At 43.4% G+C, this 17,217-nt stretch overlaps 1 protein-coding gene across 2 annotated transcripts in view; it reads left to right on the top strand.

Annotated features, from left to right (window-relative positions):
• Positions 1-17,217, top strand: part of ece2b (endothelin converting enzyme 2b) — a 35,916-nt gene that overhangs the window by 9,270 nt on the left and 9,429 nt on the right. The window contains exons 2-9 of one of the 2 annotated variants that reach the window (XM_079678547.1): positions 173-493; positions 1,334-1,420; positions 3,950-4,085; positions 6,828-7,043; positions 7,473-7,597; positions 8,269-8,415; positions 9,470-9,535; positions 10,163-10,351. In XM_079678547.1, the coding sequence (XP_079534673.1) occupies positions 1,334-1,420; positions 3,950-4,085; positions 6,828-7,043; positions 7,473-7,597; positions 8,269-8,415; positions 9,470-9,535; positions 10,163-10,351 (966 nt within the window). In that variant the 5' untranslated portion in view covers positions 173-493. The remainder of the gene's footprint in view (positions 1-172; positions 494-1,333; positions 1,421-3,949; positions 4,086-6,827; positions 7,044-7,472; positions 7,598-8,268; positions 8,416-9,469; positions 9,536-10,162; positions 10,352-17,217) is intronic. The other variant, XM_079678546.1, reaches the window with a different exon arrangement.

Raw genomic sequence — 17,217 nt, 5'->3', positions numbered from 1 at the left:
TGTGTGTGTGTGTGTGTGTGTGTGTGTGTGTGGTTTATGTTGTTTATGTTTCTGCAGCACAATGAGTGAGTGGGAGTGTAAACAGGAAGTACAGATTGATTCGATCAGCGTTAACGACCTCCGCATGCTGAGCTGCTCCCTGTCTCTCTTCTTCATGTGTTTCTGCAAACAGAGGTGCGTCACGCTGAGATTCATAACGGACAGGAAGCGTTCTGCGTTCAGAGAGATCTGAAGTCAAGCTCCAGCATTCGGTGCTTTCCCTTCCACTGGCCTCTAAGAAGGAGCATCCTTCAACTGAACGCCATGCCTCCACCAGCTCGACCAATCACAGAGCGGCATCTCTGGTCCTTCTTGTCTCTTCATGCTGCTGGGATCAATAAAGTACTTCTGATCTGAGACATAGGGTTCGGAGGAAACACGCTTCAGACAGCTCCTGCTAACATTTACTGATAAACTGAACAACACCATAACACTTCATATCTTCATACAGACGGTAACACTTCATGGCTCCCTCATATTGTTTTAACTTCGGATCACAAACCTGTGCTTAGTCTAGAAAAAGGTAAATGTGTTTTATTGTGAAGTTGTGTATATTTACAAACATCAGGTTTTAAAACTAAAAGAGGTTTACAAAAAAGAAAAGGCATTAAAGATGTTTTGAGTTTTATTTCAGTTATTGAGTTGGAGTGGGTTGGGATCTCTGTGTTCTGATAAACACTTCATCAATCACATTTGGCTCCGCACGATGTTTCCCAGCCAGAGTAGAGGTGATGTTACTTCTGCGGTGTTCACATGGAGGCGTTCTCTTTGTTCGTCCATGACCCGAGAGCTATGTGGAAAAGGCTGTGGGTAAATTTGAACGGGGTTGGAAAAGGATGGATGGATGCTGTGTCACTGAGTACTTCCTGAGATATCACATGTCTGTCCCTGAGGCCTGTTTGACCGACAGCAGAGTGTGAATAACAGATGAAGAAGACTCTGCGATCGATATCGATATAAATATCTTTTTAGTTTGTAAAGCAAGTTTATTTATACTGCACCGTTCAACACACGGCAGTTCAAGGTGCTTTACAAGAGTCAGAAAGTCTCTGACAGGGGGACCAACCGTCTGTGAGCAGATTTCTTACAGGTGGAGCAGTTCTGATTTAAAGCTGTTGCCAGACACTTGTACCCGGTAGTGTTGCAGTGCTGCAGAACAGACACAATCACAGATGTAAAGAACAACAGGAGACTTTCTCTGCTCGCCCCAAGAGACCTGAGGCGCTGGAGAAAAAACATTCTTTGTCCTTTAGCAGAGATGTTCAATGTGCTATGTGTCTGCGTCTCTCTGCAGATGTCCAGCTATAAGCGAGCCACGTTCGAGGAGGACGAAGCGTCGGACACTGCGGGGGATTCAGCCTCGTCTCCTGACGCCGTGGAGGTCAGTGAACGCAACACAAACGCAGAAGAAGAACACACAAGGAAATAAGGCGGAGAAATATACAAAAGAAAAAAAATCATTTAAATTAAAAAGTCGATATTTAAAGGTCCCCGATCATCCTCCTCTTCATCAATATATCACAGGTCTTAGATATATCCAGAGCTTGTCTCTGATTGGCTGAAACACCAAACACATCATTGCAGCATTACCCATAATCCCCTCTGTTTCAGCCCTGTTTCCAAAGAGCTGATTCTCTGTCTGTTACTTTATATGAGCCCCTCCCCACGCCCCTCTGAGAGACATTTGGTTATAAAGAACTCAATGGTGCTCTAGGAGGAGGTTCAGGTGATAAGGGGGGGGGGGGGGGGGGGTTACCTTGGTTGGTGACATTTCCTTTTTTAATATGAGACTAAATATCTGGCTGCATTATAATTAAGCCATTTTCTAATATATCAATGTCAAGGTATTTTAAGAACACATATATTAGATGTCTCCATATGTCCAGCCTCATTCAGTGAACATGTTCCTGACTCTTTACTCACGTCTGCTTTTAGTTATTCTGATTTATCTGAAAGCATCACACAGGTTTTGTTCGTGTTTAAACTCAGAGGACAAACATCAAAAGTCTCCTTCAGTCTCCGTGGATAACTGTTCCCAGGTGAGTCCTCCAGAGAGGGCATCCAGGAGGGTCTCAGGACAGGGGGTCCACCTCCCACGAGAGAGGGCTTAGCTTTAATAGACTGCAGGAAAGGGAGAGGAGGTTCAGTGAACTCAGATATGTTAGCGTTCACACAGAGAGGACCGTATGAACGCAGATTTAAAGAGGCCCTCTGTCTTCTTCTGCTGTTCCCTTTAGTGTTTACTCCCTGTCTTCTTCTTCTGCTGTTCCCTTGAGTGTTTACTTCCTGTCTGTCTTCTTCTGCTGTTCCCTTTAGTGTTTACTCCCTCTCTGTCTTCTTCTGCTGTTCCCTTTAGTGTTTACTCCCTCTCTGTCTTCTTCTTCTGTTCCCTTTAGTGTTTACTCCCTGTCTTCTTCTTCTGCTGTTCCCTTTAGTGTTTAATCCCTGTCTGTCTTCTTCTTCTGCTGTTCCCTTTAGTGTTTACTTCCTGTCTGTCTTCTTCTGCTATTCCCTTGAGTGTTTACTTCCTCTCTGTCTTCTTCTTCTGCTGTTCCCTTTAGTGTTTACTTCCTGTCTGTCTTCTTCTGCTGTTCCCTTTAGTGTTTACTGTCTGTCTGTCTTCTTCTGCTGTTCCCTTGAGTGTTTACTTCCTCTCTGTCTTCTTCTTCTGCTGTTCCCTTTAGTGTTTACTCCCTGTCTGTCTTCTTCTGCTGTTCCCTTGAGTGTTTACTTCCTCTCTGTCTTCTTCTTCTGCTGTTCCCTTTAGTGTTTACTGTCTGTCTGTCTTCTTCTGCTGTTCCCTTTAGTGTTTACTTCCTGTCTGTCTTCTTCTTCTGCTGTTCCCTTTAGTGTTTATTCCTCTCTGTCTTCTTCTGCTATTCCCTTTAGTGTTTACTTCCTCTCTGTCTTCTTCTTCTTCTGTTCCCTTTAGTGTTTACTTCCTGTCTGTCTTCTTCTTCTTCTGTTCCCTTTAGTGTTTACTTCCTGTCTGTCTTCTTCTGCTATTCCCTTTAGTGTTTACTTCCTCTCTGTCTTCTTCTTCTTCTGTTCCCTTTAGTGTTTACTGTCTGTCTGTCTTCTTCTTCTCCTGTTCCCTTTAGTGTTTACTTCCTCTCTGTCTTCTTCTTCTTCTGTTCCCTTTAGTGTTTACTGTCTGTCTGTCTTCTTCTTCTGCTGTTCCCTTTAGTGTTTACTTCCTCTCTGTCTTCTTCTGCTATTCCCTTTAGTGTTTACTTCCTCTCTGTCTTCTTCTGCTGTTCCCTTTAGTGTTTACTCCCTGTCTGTCTTCTTCTGCTGTTCCCTTTAGTGTTTACTCCCTGTCTGTCTTCTTCTGCTGTTCCCTTTAGTGTTTACTCCCTGTCTGTCTTCTTCTGCTGTTCCCTTTAGTGTTTACTCCCTGTCTGTCTTCTTCTGCTGTTCCCTTTAGTGTTTACTCCCTGTCTGTCTTCTTCTGCTGTTCCCTTTAGTGTTTACTCCCTGTCTGTCTTCTTCTGCTGTTCCCTTTAGTGTTTACTTCCTGTCTGTCTTCTTCTGCTGTTCCCTTTAGTGTTTACTTCCTCTCTGTCTTCTTCTTCTGCTGTTCCCTTTAGTGTTTACTTCCTCTATGTCTTCTTCTTCTGCTGTTCCCTTTAGTGTTTACTTCCTCTCTGTCTTCTTCTTCTGCTGTTCCCTTTAGTGTTTACTTCCTCTCTGTCTTCTTCTTCTGCTGTTCCCTTTAGTGTTTACTTCCTGTCTGTCTTCTTCCGCTGTTCCCTTTAGTGTTTACTCCCTCTCTGTCTTCTTCTAATGTTCCCTTTAGTGTTAACTTCCTGTCTGTCTTCTTCTCTCTCTGTGGGACTGCATGATGGATTATTATTGATAGGATATTAAAGTACGTGGTATGTTATTAAAGTATGTCTCTGATTGGCAGGTGGGCTTCAGGAAGGGCGGTGTGGACCTGCTGGGCCGGAGGACCCAGCTGGAGGTTCTGCTGTCGGTTCTGCTGCTGGTTTCCCTGCTGGCTCTGCTGGCCTGCCTGTTGCTGCTGGGGCTGGGCTTCAGCTCAGGTACCCCCCTTTTTTTAAAGGTCACCTATTCTGCAAGATCCACTTCTTCATGTCTCTTCTACATCAACATGTGTCCCCTCTTCTCCATGTCTCTTCTACATCAACATGTGTCCCCTCTTCTCCATGTCTCTTCTACATCAACATGTGTCCCCTCTTCTCCATGTCTCTTCTACATCAACATGTGTCCCCACTTCTTCATGTCTCTTCTACATCAACATGTGTCCCCTCTTCTTCATGTCTCTTCTACATCAACATGTGTCCCCTCTTCTCCATGTCTTTTCTACATCAACATGTGTCCCCTCTTCTCCATGTCTCTTCTACATCAACATGTGTCCCCTCTTCTCCATGTCTCTTCTACATCAACATGTGTCCCCTCTTCTTCATGTCTCTTCTACATCAACATGTGTCCCCTCTTCTCCATGTCTCTTCTACATCAACATGTGTCCCCTCTTCTTCATGTCTCTTCTACATCAACATGTGTCCCCTCTTCTCCATGTCTCTTCTACATCAACATGTGTCCCCTCTTCTTCATGTCTCTTCTACATCAACATGTGTCCCCTCTTCTCCATGTCTCTTCTACATCAACATGTGTCCCCTCTTCTTCATGTCTCTTCTACATCAACACGTGTCCCCTCTTCTTCATGTCTCTCCTACATCAACATGTGTCCCCTCTTCTTCATGTCTCTTCTACATCAACATGTGTCCCCTCTTCTCCGTGTCTCTTCTACATCAACATGTGTCCCCTCTTCTTCATGTCTCTTCTACATCAACATGTGTCCCCTCTTCTTCATGTCTCTTCTACATCAACATGTGTCCCCTCTTCTCCATGTCTCTTCTACATCAACATGTGTCCCCTCTTCTTCATGTCTCTTCTACATCAACATGTGTCCCCTCTTCTCCGTGTCTCTTCTACATCAACATGTGTCCCCTCTTCTCCATGTCTCTTCTACATCAACATGTGTCCCCTCTTCTTCATGTCTCTTCTACATCAACACGTGTCCCCTCTTCTTCATGTCTCTTCTACATCAACATGTGTCCCCTCTTCTTCATGTCTCTTCTACATCAACATGTGTCCCCTCTTCTCCGTGTCTCTTCTACATCAACATGTGTCCCCTCTTCTCCATGTCTCTTCTACATCAACATGTGTCCCCTCTTCTTCATGTCTCTTCTACATCAACATGTGTCCCCTCTTCTTCATGTCTCTTCTACATCAACATGTGTCCCCTCTTCTCCATGTCTCTTCTACATCAACATGTGTCCCCTCTTCTTCATGTCTCTTCTACATCAACATGTGTCCCCTCTTCTTCATGTCTCTTCTACATCAACATGTGTCCCCTCTTCTTCATGTCTCTTCTACATAAACATGTGTCCCCTCTTCTTCATGTCTCTTCTACATCAACATGTGTCCCCTCTTCTCCATGTCTCTTCTACATCAACATGTGTCCCCTCTTCTTCATGTCTCTTCTACATCAACATGTGTCCCCTCTGTGAAAAGAGACTCTGAAAGTTTCAGGAACAAAGATTCTCTCTCTTTTTGATCCATTTCTATAAAAGCCTGTGAGCTGATCAGATCCACACCAGATTCTCCTTCTCAGGGTGTTTCTGTTTCAGAGGATGAGTCCTGCAGCTGGAGTTACGGGCTGCATGAGACCTCTTGTCCCACAGAGAAGCTCCTCTTCATCTTACTGCTTGTTGCGTATCACAGGAATGAAATGACCATCCAGCCAAACTACACATATTTGAAGCTTTGGCTTTGCAGCCAGGTGTTTTTATTTACTTCAAGGAGTGTATGTATCGAGTGTATGTCTGTTTGTGAAAGAGACATTATCAAAGGACTTTGAAGTTCAAACAATTCAAAACATGGAGGTCAAGCTGGGTCAAGATCATACATCTGTTTACCTCTAAGACACATGAAACAGCACAAATGAAAAACAAAACGCCATGAGAGCACACTTACTCCTGTCTCATTCTCACACACAATCACTCACACACACACAAGGTATAAGGAGGTTTAATATGTAAGAGTGTGTATGAGTTTGGGAATAAGGGAGTGAGAGAAAAAGAGCGAGAGAACGAAAGATATGAGGCGAAAACTGCGATTTGCTGTAAAACAAATCTATTGTATATTGTTGTCTCTGTACACACACACACTGTACATCCAGACACACACACACACACACACACACACACACACACACACACACACACACACACACACACACACACACACACACACACACACACACACACACACACACACACACACACACACACATTTCTCAGCTGATACCACTCTTCCACATCCATACCAACACACCTGCATCATATTAGTTGCATGCATGTGTTCCAATGGCTGTCAGGGCCCCATTATACAACAGGCAAAGAAACCAAGAAATGACAAGCATGTAATTCAATGGTAAAATGTCACATCTGGTGATATACAGTAAAAACAACAAATTGAACTATTTTCCTCCAATATAAAACTGACATTACAAAATGCATGATTTTATACCGGTATGGCGGAGAGATCAAAAGATGTGGTGATAATGGGAGTGGATGGGACACGAGTGGCTAATGTGTGAGTTTTTTGTTTAATCTGATTCTGTGCAAAAACTAATAATCCACCAAAAATAAATGTTGTTTCTAATCTTTGACATATCCAAGACTGTGATAAAAAAAAGATTAATCTTTTATAATTGTTCTTGTTTACTTTTAATAAATCTTTAACTCCTCCCCCCTCAGACGGTGGGAGGGGCCTGTGCCTGACGGAGGCCTGCGTCTCCGTGGCGGCTCAGATGGGCGAGGCGATGGACCGCAGCGTGGACCCCTGCTCTGACTTCTACCAGTTCTCCTGTGGAGGCTGGGTGAGGAAGAACCCGCTGCCCGACGGGCGCTCCAGGTGGTCCACCTTCAACAGCATCTGGGAGCAGAACCAGGCCCTGCTCAAACACCTGCTGGGTGAGGGGGGGGGGCGGCAGGGGGGGAGAACCAGGCACTGCCCAAACACTTGCTGGGTGAGGGGGGGAGGCAGGGGGGGAGAACCAGACGCTGCTCAAACACCTGCTGGGTGAGGGGGGGGCAGGGGGGGAGAACCAGGCGCTGCTCAAACACCTGGGTGAGGGGGGGGAGGCAGGGGGGGAGAACCAGACGCTGCTCAAACACCTGCTGGGTGGGGGGGGGGGGAGAACCAGGCCCTCAAACTGTGGGTATTGTGAGTTAACAAGATGTAACAAGATTGTTAACGAGATGTAACTGTGGTAAAGTGAGTTGTCAATATGTAACAGTGGGTAACGTGAGTTAACAAGATTAGTTAACGAGATGTAACCATGGGTAATGTGAGTTACCGAGCTGTAGGCGTGGCTAACGTGAGTCGTGGTGTCCCCGCAGAGAACGGGACGTTTAACGGCAGCAGTGAAGCCGAGAGGAAGACGCAGTCCTACTACCTGTCCTGCCTCAACACGCAGAGGATCGAGGAGCAGGGGGCCCAGCCACTCGTAGACCTCATCGCCAAGGTAACCACACACCTGAGGGGTTCACTAGGGAGCCAGATTAGAGGGTTAGCCAGGTGATATCCAGCATACAGAGTTTCCCGTACTATGAAGGGGGCTCTCTTTGAACCTGGATGGACCACCTGCTGCAGATATGCTGCGGACCGGGTTATGTTCAAGGGTTCAGCTTGAAGTTAGAGTTTCCTGGTTTGAATTGGCCATAAAATGTTATCCGATCTTCAGCTAAGACACAAGTGTAGACAAATATCCCCACACCAAATCAAATTTGAGTGAATATTAATTCAAAGTAACTCGAACAACACTTCTAACCTTGTTCCACTGTTTTAAAATGAGGTGTATCTCCTGACTCATGTTCCTTTTGTTGAAGTCTGGGGACACCGTGAATGTTTGAATGCTGCGTTCAATATGGAGAATAAAATAATAACGTGTGTGCTATGAGTTAAAACGGAGTGTGTTTGTTGATTATTGTAACTTATGTGAATATCAGACCATAATTAGAACAGATTTACACATAGACTCAGGTCGTTCACCTTGTCGAAGATCACCTTTTATTTTTTACTCATTTGAACATTTTCAAGTGAAAAGCAGAGCGTCAACTGCAAACAGGCGTATGTTTTTTGTGGGGATCCAGTCCACGTTCTGTAATATAATGTAAACGCTCCGGCTTCCTTCAGATCGGGGGCTGGAACATGACGGGCCCTTGGGATAAAGACAACTTCATGGAGGTCCTGAAGGTGGTTTCTGGCCCCTACAGAGGACAGCCTTTCTTCAGCGTCGGAGTCAGCGCAGACCCCAAACACTCCAACAGCAACGTCATCCAGGTAAACCAGAACCAGGACCACATAGAGTGGTGCAGGAACGAGTCCTAAAACCAGGAAGTGAGTCAGCATTTCACCACTTCCTGTTCCCTCGTCTCAGAGCCAATGGGATCTCTCCATAGGGTTTTGGAAAATATCTGGAACTAAGGTCTTTGGTTGAGACACATTGAAGAGACGGATCACGTTTTGTTCTAGGACATTAAATCATCAGCAGTAACCCCACTGGTGATCTCTGAAGAGTGGACGAGTCTGAAAAACGATGGTTGTTAACAAGTGGCTGAATAGGACTACAGAAGTCGTGGAGGCCGTTGTACGTCATTACGCCGAACACGTAAACACTCCTCTAAGTTAGTTTCTGTTCTGCTTGAGAGCAAGTCCCTGCCTCCTGCAGACTGTTCAAACAAACGCTTCAACTTCTACCACTTAGAGAATATGGATCTTAAGTTGGCGTGACGTTGAAGTCGTGCTGCTGGACTCGGCTGTAGTTCCTTTATAGCATAACGTTAGCATTTAGCTTCTGGACATTAGATTTATGATGAACAAAAAATGCATTTGTCAAACAGGTTCGTTTTTCACAGACCTTATTTTTTACAATATTCCAAAATCTTCTGGAGAAATCCTGTTGCTTTTTGTCGAGGGAACCAGCGGCTTCCTTCAGGGTCGAACTACAAAAATACGTCATCACTGCACCGCTCTATAGAACCAGATTGAACCAGAACCACATTGAACCAGAACCACATTGAACCAGAACCACATTGAACCAGAACCACAATGAACCAGAACCACATTGAACCAGAACCACATTGAACCAGAACCACACCTCATGGAGGTAAAGAAGTACTACATCTGATTTGTTTAGAGAGCAATCAGCAAGACATATAGAAGCACAGGAAAGAAACACATTAAGGGAATGCAGTGAAGAGAATTTGCGTTATAAATCTGATATTTTGTGTTTTGTTCTATATTTTAAATGTTCTTGTCGGAGGGCAGGTAGTCCGGATTGAAAGTTAGATATCTGTGTCTGTGATTGGCTCACCTTTAACCCTGCTCTACACAGGTGGACCAATCAGGGCTTTTCCTGCCGTCCAGAGATTATTACCTCAACAAGACTGCCAATGAGAAGGTGAGACTCCCTGCAGCTGATAATATAAACACAGCTGGAGTTCATCTTGTGATGGAGAAGCTCTTTTTGCACTACTTTTTATTTTTGTGTTTTTTATATATATGTTGCATTGTGGGATGAGCTCAGGTCAGAACAATTTCATTGCCATTTCTACACTGTGGCTTTGTGCATATGACAATGTTAGAAACATGTCCCCAGCTTGAGCTTCAGTCTCAGGATCCATGTATCTGTGATCCTCTCCAGAAGGAGTCATCACATACAGAGCATCAACTAGTTCCTGAACAGTGTCCTTCACATGCTGATATCCAAGAGAGGGAGTTCCACAGTCACAAGATGGAGGAATAGAAAGCAGTATTCAATGTTTACTTCAGATTAGCTCCACGTCAGAAATGATCATGCTTGTCATATGTCTCTCTCCATAGAGGCTGAATCATCATGTTAATCACATAGCTATCATATGCCTCAAACAGTCCTGATGCTCTTCTAGGTAATCACACATCCTGTCATGTTCACAGCTACAGTTGATACCTTTGATAGCATGTTGCTCTCATGTTGGAAGAGGACATTCAGTATCTTCCCAACAGACAATAAAACCTTTGAACCTTGAATCCTCATGACCCCCTCCAGGTGCTGGTGGCGTACCTGGACTACATGGTGGAGTTGGGCCTGTTGCTAGGCGGAGAAAAGAACTCCACCCTGATCCAGATGCAGCAGATCCTGGAGTTTGAGACGGCGCTCGCCAACATCACCGTCCCTCAGGACCAGCGGCGAGACGAGGAGAAGATCTACCACAAGGTCACCATCGCCGAACTGCAGGTGAGTCGCTAATCTACAGGTGGTGTCCTGATATACAGGTGAAGTCATCATTAGAACTACAGATGAGGTCATGGTTAGAACTACAGATGAGTTCATGGTTAGAACTACAGATGAGGTCATGGTTAGAACTACAGGTGAGGTCATGGTTAGAACTACAGGTGAGGTCATCTTTAGAACTACAGATGAGGTCATGGTTAGAACTACAGGTGAGGTCATCTTTAGAACTACAGATGAGGTCATGCTTAAAACTACAGGTGAGGTCATCTTTAGAACTGCAGGTGAGGTCATGGTTAGAACTACAGATGAGGTCATGGTTAGAACTACAGGTGAGGTCATGGTTAGAACTACAGATGAGGTCATGGTTAGAACTACAGATGAGGTCATCTTTAGAACTACAGATGAGGTCATCTTTAGAACTACAGATGAGGTCATGGTTAGAACTACAGGTGAGGTCATGGTTAGAACTACAGGTGAGGTCATCTTTAGAACTACAGATGAGGTCATGGTTAGAACTACAGGTTTGGTCATCTTTAGAACTACAGATGAGGTCATGCTTAAAACTACAGGTGAGGTCATCTTTAGAACTGCAGGTGAGGTCATGGTTAGAACTACAGATGAGGTCATGGTTAGAACTACAGGTGAGGTCATGGTTAGAACTACAGATGAGGTCATGGTTAGAACTACAGGTGAGGTCATGGTTAGAACTACAGATGAGGTCATGGTTAGAACTGCAGATGAGGTCATGGTTAGAACTACAGATGAGGTCATGGTTAGAACTACAGATGATGTCATCTTTAGAACTACAGATGAGGTCATGGTTAGAACTACAGGTGAGGTCATGGTTAGAACTACAGGTGAGGTCATGGTTAGAACTACAGATGAGGTCATGGTTAGAACTACAGGTGAGGTCATGCTTAAAACTACAGGTGAGGTCATCTTTAGAACTACAGGTGAAGTCATCATTAGAACTACAGATGAGGTCATCTTTAGAACTACAGATGAGGTCATGGTTAGAACTACAGGTGAGGTCATGGTTAGAACTACAGATGAGGTCATGGTTAGAACTACAGGTGAGGTCATGGTTAGAACTACAGGTGAGGTCATGGTTAGAACTAAAGGTGAGGTCATGGTTAGAACTACAGATGAGGTCATGGTTAGAACTACAGATGATGTCATCTTTAGAACTACAGGTGAGGTCATGGTTAGAACTACAGGTGAGGTCATGGTTAGAACTACAGATGAGGTCATGGTTAGAACTACAGATGAGGTCATGCTTAAAACTACAGGTGAGGTCATCTTTAGAACTACAGGTGAAGTCATCATTAGAACTACAGATGAGGTCATCTTTAGAACTACAGATGAGGTCATGGTTAGAACTACAGATGAGGTCATGGTTAGAACTACAGATGAGGTCATCTTTAGAACTACAGATGAGGTCATCTTTAGAACTACAGATGATGTCATGGTTAGAACTACAGATGAGCTTATCATTAGAACTACAGATGAGGTCATGGTTAGAACTACAGATGAGGTCATGGTTAGAACTACAGTTGAGGGTCATGGTTAGAACTACAGTTGAGGGTCATCTTTAGAACTACAGGTGAGGTCATCTTTAGAACTACAGATGAGGTCATGGTTAGAACTACAGGTGAGGTCATCTTTAGAACTACAGGTGAGGTCATCTCTAGAACTACAGATGAGATCATGGTTAGAACTACAGGTGAGGTCATCTTTAGAACTACAGGTGAGGTCATCTTTAGAACTACAGATGAGGTCATGCTTAAAACTACAGGTGAGGTCATGGTTAGAACTACAGGTGAGGTCATGGTTAGAACTACAGGTGAGGTCATGGTTAGAACTACAGGTGAGGTCATGGTTAGAACTACAGATGAGGTCATGGTTAGAACTACAGGTGAGGTCATGGTTAGAACTACAGATGAGGTCATCTTTAAAACTACAGGTGAGGTCATCTTTAGAACTACAGATGAGGTCATGGTTAGAACTACAGGTGAGGTCATGGTTAGAACTACAGATGAGGTCATCTTTAGAACTACAGATGAGGTCATGGTTAGAACTACAGATGAGGTCATGGTTAGAACTACGGATGAGGTCATCTTTAGAACTACAGATGAGGTCATGGTTAGAACTACAGATTAGGTCATCTTTAGAACTACAGGTGAGGTCATCTTTAGAACTACAGATGAGGTCATTGTTAGAACTACAGATGAGGTCTTGGTTAGAACTACAGGTGTGGTCATGGTTGGAACTACAGGTGAGGTCATGTTTAGAACTACAGGTGAGGTCATCTTTAGAACTACAGGTGAGGTCATCTTTAGAACTACAGGTGAGGTCATGGTTAGAACTACAGGTGAGGTCATGGTTAGAACAACAGGTGAAGTCATCATTAGAACTACAGATGAGGTCATGGTTAGAACAACAGGTGAAGTCATCATTAGAACTACAGATGAGGTCATGGTTAGAACAACAGGTGAAGTCATCATTAGAACTACAGATGAGGTCATGGTTAGAACTACAGTTGAGGGTCCTTTTTAGAACAACAGATGAGGTCATGGTTAGAACTACAGATGAGGTCATCTTTAGAACTACAGGTGAGGTCATCTCTAGAACTACAGATGAGGTCATGGTTAGAACTACAGTGTGTGTGTGTGTGTGTGTGTGTGTGTGTGTGTGTGTGTGTGTGTGTGTGTGTGTGTGTGTGTGTGTGTGTGTGTGTGTGTGTGTGTGTGTGTGTGTGTGTGTGTGTGTGTGTGTGTGTGTGTGTGTGTGTGTGTGTGTGTGTGTGTGTGTGTGTGTGTGTGTGTGTGTGTGTGTGTGTGTGTGTGTGTGTGTGTGCTCCTGATGCTCCTGCGGTCCCTGTGGCAACTGTTGCCAATAGAGCTGTTGCTATGTGCCAGCATCCTTGAGGGAGCGGGGGGGTGGGGGGGTTAGATAACAGACCTGCTTTATTCATCTTACAGTCAAACATGACTTCCTTACAGCAGGTGAACAAGGCAGTGCACCTGAGAACTACATTCAATACATAAAATCTAACATTTCAACATTAAGAAGATATATAACTATAGTGTGATTACAAAATATAAATAAATAATTTGAAAAACACTATAAATATGTATTTGGCTGTAAACCCTGTGCAGTGATTTATCTGTGCAATAATAACACCACTTCAGATAATCAGGAGTATTACCGCTCAGAAGCTTTTCCGTTATTATATCTTTAATAATCTTAATACACCACTATAATAATAATAATAATAATAATAATACATGTTCTTGATCAAGCGCTTTGCCAGGTGCTCAAAGACGCTTTACAGAGGGACAGAAATAAGATACTAAAACTGATTGACATGAAATAAAACCACATTTATCGCACGTTAAAATGAGGGAGGGAGGAGAGGGCCTGGTGATGCAGCAGGTCGGTGAGGGAGGAGGGGGCCTGGTGATGCAGCAGGTCAGTGAGGGAGGAGGGGGCCTGGTGATGCGGCAGGTCGGTGAGGGAGGAGGGGGCCTGGTGATGCGGCAGGTCGGTGAGGGAGGAGGGGGCCTGGTGATGCAGCAGGTCAGTGAGGGAGGAGGGGGCCTGGTGATGCAGCAGGTCGGTGAGGGAGGAGGGGGCCTGGTGATGCAGCAGGTCGGTGAGGGAGGAGGGGGCCTAGTGATGCAGCAGGTCAGTGAGGGAGGAGGGGGCCTGGTGATGCAGCAGGTCGGTGAGGGAGGAGGGGGCCTGGTGATGCAGCAGGTCAGTGAGGGAGGAGGGGGCCTGGTGATGCAGCAGGCCGGTGAGGGAGGAGGGGGCTTGGTGATGCAGCAGTGAGGGAGGAGGGGCCTGGTGATGCAGCAGTGAGGGAGGAGGGGCCTGGTGATGCAGCAGGTCGGTCTGTCTTCAGTATGTCTTCAGTACGTCTTCAGTCTTTTGTCTTCAGTATGTCTTCAGTACGTCTTCAGTCTTTTGTCTTCAGTCTGTCTTCAGTCTTTTGTCTTCAGTATGTCTTCAGTCTTTTGTCTTCAGTATGTCTTCAGTCTGTCTTCAGTATGTCTTCAATATGTCTTCAGTCTTCTGTCTTCAGTATGTCTTCAGTCTGTCTTCAGTATGTCTTCAGTCTTTTGTCTTCAGTATGTCTTCAGTATGTCTTCAGTCTTTTGTCTTCAGTATGTCTTCAGTATGTCTTCAGTCTTCTGTCTTCAGTCTGTCTTCAGTCTGTCTTCAGTATGTCTTCAGTCTTTTGTCTTCAGTATGTCTTCAGTATGTCTTCAGTCTTTTGTCTTCAGTATGTCTTCAGTATGTCTTCAGTCTTTTGTCTTCAGTACGTCTTCAGTCTTTTGTCTTCAGTATGTCTTCAGTATGTCTTCAGTCTTTTGTCTTCAGTATGTCTTCAGTATGTCTTCAGTCTTCTGTCTTCAGTCTGTCTTCAGTATGTCTTCAGTATGTCTTCAGTCTTTTGTCTTCAGTATGTCTTCAGTATGTCTTCAGTCTTTTGTCTTCAGTATGTCTTCAGTCTTTTGTCTTCAGTATGTCTTCAGTATGTCTTCAGTCTTTTGTCTTCAGTACGTCTTCAGTCTTTTGTCTTCAGTATGTCTTCAGTATGTCTTCAGTATGTCTTCAGTCTTATGTCTTCAGTATGTCTTCAGTCTTTTGTCTTCAGTCTTTTGTCTTCAGTATGTCTTCAGTCTGTCTTCAGTCTTTTGTCTTCAGTATGTCTTCAGTCTTTTGTCTTCGGTCTGTCTTCAGTATGTCTTCAGTCTTTTGTCTTCGGTCTGTCTTCAGTATGTCTTCAGTCTTTTGTCTTCAGTATTTCTTTGGTCTGTCTTCAGTCTGTCTTCAGTCTTTTGTCTTCAGTCTGTCTTCAGTATGTCTTCAGTCTTTTGTCTTCAGTCTGTCTTCAGTCTTTTGTCTTCAGTATTTCTTCGGTCTGTCTTCAGTATGTGTTCAGTCTTTTGTCTTCAGTATGTCTTCAGTCTTTTGTCTTCAGTATGTCTTCAGTCTTTTGTCTTCAGTATGTCTTCGGTCAGTCTTCTGTCTTTTGTCTTCAGTCTGTCTTCAGTCTTTTGTCTTCAGTCTTTTGTCTTCAGTCTTTTGTCTTCAGTATGTCTTCAGTCTTTTGTCTTCAGTCTGTCTTCAGTCTGTCTTCAGTCTTTTGTCTTCAGTCTGTCTTCAATATGTCTTCAGTCTTTTGTCTTCAGTATGTCTTCAGTATGTCTTCAGTCTGTCTTCAGTCTTTTGTCTTCAGTCTTTCTTCAGTCTTTTGTCTTCAGTATGTCTTCAGTATGTCTTCAGTCTTTTGTCTTCAGTATGTCTTCAGTATGTCTTCAGTCTTTTGTCTTCAGTATGTCTTCAGTCTTTTGTCTTCGGTATGTCTTCAGTATGTCTTCAGTCTTTTGTCTTCAGTCTGTCTTCAGTCTGTCTTCAGTCTTTTGTCTTCAGTCTGTCTTCAGTCTTTTGTCTTCAGTCTTTTGTCTTCAGTCTGTCTTCAGTCTGTCTTCAGTCTGTCTTCAGTATGTCTTCAGTCTTTTGTCTTCAGTATGTCTTCAGTTTGTCTTCAGTTTGTCTTCAGTATGTCTTCAGTCTTTTGTCTTCAGTCTTTTGTCTTCAGGATTATTATAGCTGAAAAGAAGCCTTTGAATCCTGAGTTTTGTAGCAGGGAGACTTCCTGCAGTATTTGAGCTCTTTTATATCTGTTGATGAACGTGGAATAGAGCGCCCTCTACTGGCCTCTATAGTAAATACAATCTGTCTTTAATGGGAGTATTTTGCATCTAATGTTTATCATTTCTTTTGTAATTTTTGTTTAGTTTGTGGTCTTTTTTAAGTTGATTAGCTCCTTTGGGTCAGTTTGTTCCGTCTTGCATCTAAATGGAGTCATTTAGCAGCTTTTTAAATTATTTTGTGTAATTGTAGTTCTAATTTACCCTACATTTAGATTTGATGTCACTGATACCTATCGCTTTGTTTTGCATCCCATGTGTTTACACTGTTAAGACCTGATTTTAAAATTCAAAGGCTTTATTGTCATATGCACACAAGCTACAGTGTAGAAATACCAATGAAATTCTTCTGACCTGAGCTCCAACGTTTCCATTGGTCCCTCTTCTTTAGAGAAGACCAGGAAATGATGGATACACGGATCGTGTTCAAATCAATAGGCACGCAATGACTCTAAATAATAATGATCACGCCACCAAACACACATTCAGACAAAAGGAACCAGCCTGTTTGGGAAATGAGAGAAGTAGAAAGTACAGGTATTTGAGTTCAACATGTAAGAAGTAGAAAGTACAGGTATTTGAGTTCAACATGTAAGAAGTAGAAAGTACAGGTATTTGAGTTCAACATGTAAGAAGTAGAAAGTACAGGTATTTGAGTTCAACATGTAAGAAGTAGAAAGTTCAGGTATTTGAGTTCAACATGTAAGAAGTAGAAAGTACAGGTATTTGAGTTCAACATGTAAGAAGTAGAAAGTACAGGTATTTGAGTTCAACATGTAAGAAGTAGAAAGTACAGGTATTTGTGTTCAACATGTAAGAAGTAGAAAGTACAGGTATTTGTGTTCAACATGTAAGAAGTAGAAAGTACAGGTATTTGAGTTCAACATGTAAGAAGTAGAAAGTACAGGTATTTGAGTTCAACATGTGAGAAGTAGAAAGTACAGGTATTTGGGTTCAACATGTAAGAAGTAGAAAGTACTGGTATTTGTGTTCAACATGTAAGAAGTAGAAAGTACAGGTATTTGAGTTCAACATGTGAGAAGTAGAAAGTACAGGTATTTGTGTTCAACATGTGAGAAGTAGAAAGTACTGGTATTTGGGTTCAACATGTAAGAAGTAGAAAGTACAGGTATTTGAGTTCAACAT

The sequence above is a fragment of the Notothenia rossii genome, assembly GCF_949606895.1.
Source record: "Notothenia rossii genome assembly, chromosome: 4".
NCBI classification, from domain to species: domain Eukaryota; kingdom Metazoa; phylum Chordata; class Actinopteri; order Perciformes; family Nototheniidae; genus Notothenia; species Notothenia rossii.
Note: the sequence above shows the minus strand (reverse complement) of the source record. Positions and strands in the feature narration are given on the sequence as shown.